The 2,744-nt window shown below is 40.6% G+C and overlaps 1 protein-coding gene across 1 annotated transcript in view; it reads left to right on the plus strand.

The window, feature by feature from the left end:
* Usp8 (ubiquitin specific peptidase 8) overlaps positions 1-2,744 on the plus strand; it is a 49,497-nt gene that overhangs the window by 31,629 nt on the left and 15,124 nt on the right. The window contains exons 8-10 of the mRNA XM_005364419.3: positions 490-652; positions 1,341-1,485; positions 1,751-1,974. Coding sequence (XP_005364476.1) covers positions 490-652; positions 1,341-1,485; positions 1,751-1,974 — 532 coding nt within the window. The remainder of the gene's footprint in view (positions 1-489; positions 653-1,340; positions 1,486-1,750; positions 1,975-2,744) is intronic.

Here is a 2,744-nt window from a genome sequence, read left to right on the forward strand (position 1 = left end):
TGAGCAAAGGGGTAGCAGAACACTCTCCTGGGTAGTTGAGAACATGCTGATGGAAGGATGTGAGCATAGACCTGAGCTGTAAAGGTGGCAGTAATGTCTCCTGGTGTACTGCTGTGAGGATTCAATAAGGTCCAAAGCATACAGAGGCAGTACCTGACACTGTCAGCGTGTGTGTGCTTGCTAATTAAATTAAATCTTGCTGTTTAGCTATTATATGTATAGGAAGAAGTGAGCTTAAATATGAGTAATGTTGCTAAGGTGATTTGGCGAAGGAAATTGTCTGGATGATTTCCTGTTTCAGTTTTGTGCCCCCTCTCCATTTTTTTTTAAAAAGCGGTCAGAATTAAGTCTGTTTCTTTCCCTCCCTAATAATTATTAAAAAGCACTAGCGTGCAGTAACGAAGGGGTGGAATAAAGTTTGTATTGGTGTGGCAGAGTACAAGGCTCATTTCTCCCCTTTGCCTCAGTACAAATGTTCATTCATTTTAGAGTCACTGCCAGTTGGATTGAAGCAAACCTCTCAGATGATTCTAAAGACACTTGGAAAAAGAGGGGGAGTGTGGACTATGTGGTACTGCTCGACTGGTTTAGTTCAGCAAAAGATTTGCAGCTTGGAACCACACTGCGGAGTCTGAAAGACGCCCTTTTCAAGGTTGGCAGCTCCCCTTGCTACTCTGACAAGCTCTGTCTGATTGTTGGGTAATTGTGGAGACTGGCTTTGACTGGCCAGACTTTTAAACCAACTGTTCACCTAGGAAGTTGTATTCAGTAACCACCTTAGAGGTGAACATTTAATATTGAAAGTCATAAGGTGTTCTTGAACCAAGACTCAGCTACTCCAAGTTTGGAAATTTTATTAAGGGGTTTGGTATGTGTGCTTATCTTTGGTGTTTATTCCAGCAATGGGGGTATCTGTACATACACACACACACACACAATAGTAATCATTATAAATGATACAACTGTTATTGACATTCATGTAAAAGAAAAAGCTGCAAATTAAGAGTTTCATCATCTTATAAAATGCATTTTGAAAAGTGTGTATGTACGTGGAGACTAGGAACTAACTCCAGAATGTTAGGGAGTGTCTCTGGGTGGTCAGGTTTTATGTAGTTTTGTCTTGGATTTGTTTTATTACTTTCCTTCTAAGATCACAGGTTGTTTCTTGGTTCTTAAAACTTGTGTTGATTTATACCTAATACTTCATTTAAAGTTGGAGTTTGAATTTAATTATTCTTTGTTTTCATTTTGCAGTAGTTCTATATTTTGTTTGTTGTGGGTTGTGATTTTTGCTGTCGAGACTGCTACCATCTTACAAATATTCTGTCTTTATTCTGTAGTGGGAAAGTAAAACTGTCCTGCGCCACGAGCCTCTGGTGTTGGAGGGGGGCTATGAAAACTGGCTCCTTTGCTATCCGCAGTATACAACAAATGCTAAGGTCACTCCACCCCCTCGAAGCAAAACTGAAGAGGTGTCTGTCTCATGTATGTATGTGAAAATTTTGTTTAAAACTGCTACAGTACAGAATAAAACATTTATATGTTCAGGGTAACCTTGTTTGTATATGCCTTTGTCCTGTTAATACTAGTTTGTTTTCAGGCAAAATAGTACAGACTAGGAATTCATGTTTTAAGACTGGTGATTGCCATTCATTCACATTTAGCTATCACAAAGAACATGTATAACATAAATATTGTGTTGGAGTTTGCTGTTCTTAAAAACAATGCATTTTTCTTTTGGGGATTTTAGTGGATTTTACTTATCCCTCACTGGAAGAACCAGTTCCTCCCAAACTTCCTGCCCAGATGTCTCCTTTACCTATAGAAGTAGATGAAAATGCAGAATTGGTAACTGGTCAAGATGAAAAACCAAGACCACAGAACTTGTCAGCTCTCGCCGGACCCAGTGCTGCTCCCAAAGCCGAAGCTTCACCCATAATTCAGCCCGTGCCTGCTGCAAAGACCATCCCACAGGTATGCTCTTCTTTTTCTTTCAACTAACTTGACTATTTTTTGTTTTGATACCATATTGACACATAACATACAGGGTTTTATCTGTGACCTGTGACCCCTTGGGAAACATCAGAAGGATCTGTACATCTTGTCACCTTTATTTTTCCTAAAAGTTTTTATAATCCATCCCTGTGGCCATGGCTTTATTAGATCACTTACAAGATTTCTGATCAGCTGGTGGCCATTTCCTACACCCTGTAGCAAAGGCTTGCTTTCAGAAGTGAGCTGAAGAGCTCAGCTGGTTACACTGCAGTGATCTGACCAGCACAGCTATCCTGACAAAGCTAGCAAATGATCAGTCCCTCTTACAGATGGTCTGGAGTCCACACGTAGCCCACACGCCACACAGAGTTTAAGTCCTCTCTGCATTCCTTCTGATAGCTGCTGTGCCGCACTGTTGGGAGAGTAATGCTGAGGAGAGTTCCCCTGCATGCTTAGGCAGGAACAGATTTTTCAAACAAAACATTTCCGCGTGGAACCCATCACTTTGGCGTGTGAACCTGTCATTATGAAGGATATTTTGCCTGCTTTTGCATATGAGAAATGTGAGTTGTCAGTATTTTGGTTTTAAAGCATCATTTTAGTTGCATTTCATTGCAATTTGAAATGTTAACAATAGTTATTTAAGGGGGCAGGAGAGATGGCTCAGTGGTTAAGAACATTGCCTGCTCTTCCAAAGGTCCTGAGTTCAATTCCCAGCAACCACATGGTGGCTCACAACCATCTGTAAT

This window comes from Microtus ochrogaster (genome assembly GCF_000317375.1).
Source record: "Microtus ochrogaster isolate Prairie Vole_2 chromosome 14 unlocalized genomic scaffold, MicOch1.0 chr14_random_1, whole genome shotgun sequence".
NCBI lineage: Eukaryota > Metazoa > Chordata > Mammalia > Rodentia > Cricetidae > Microtus > Microtus ochrogaster.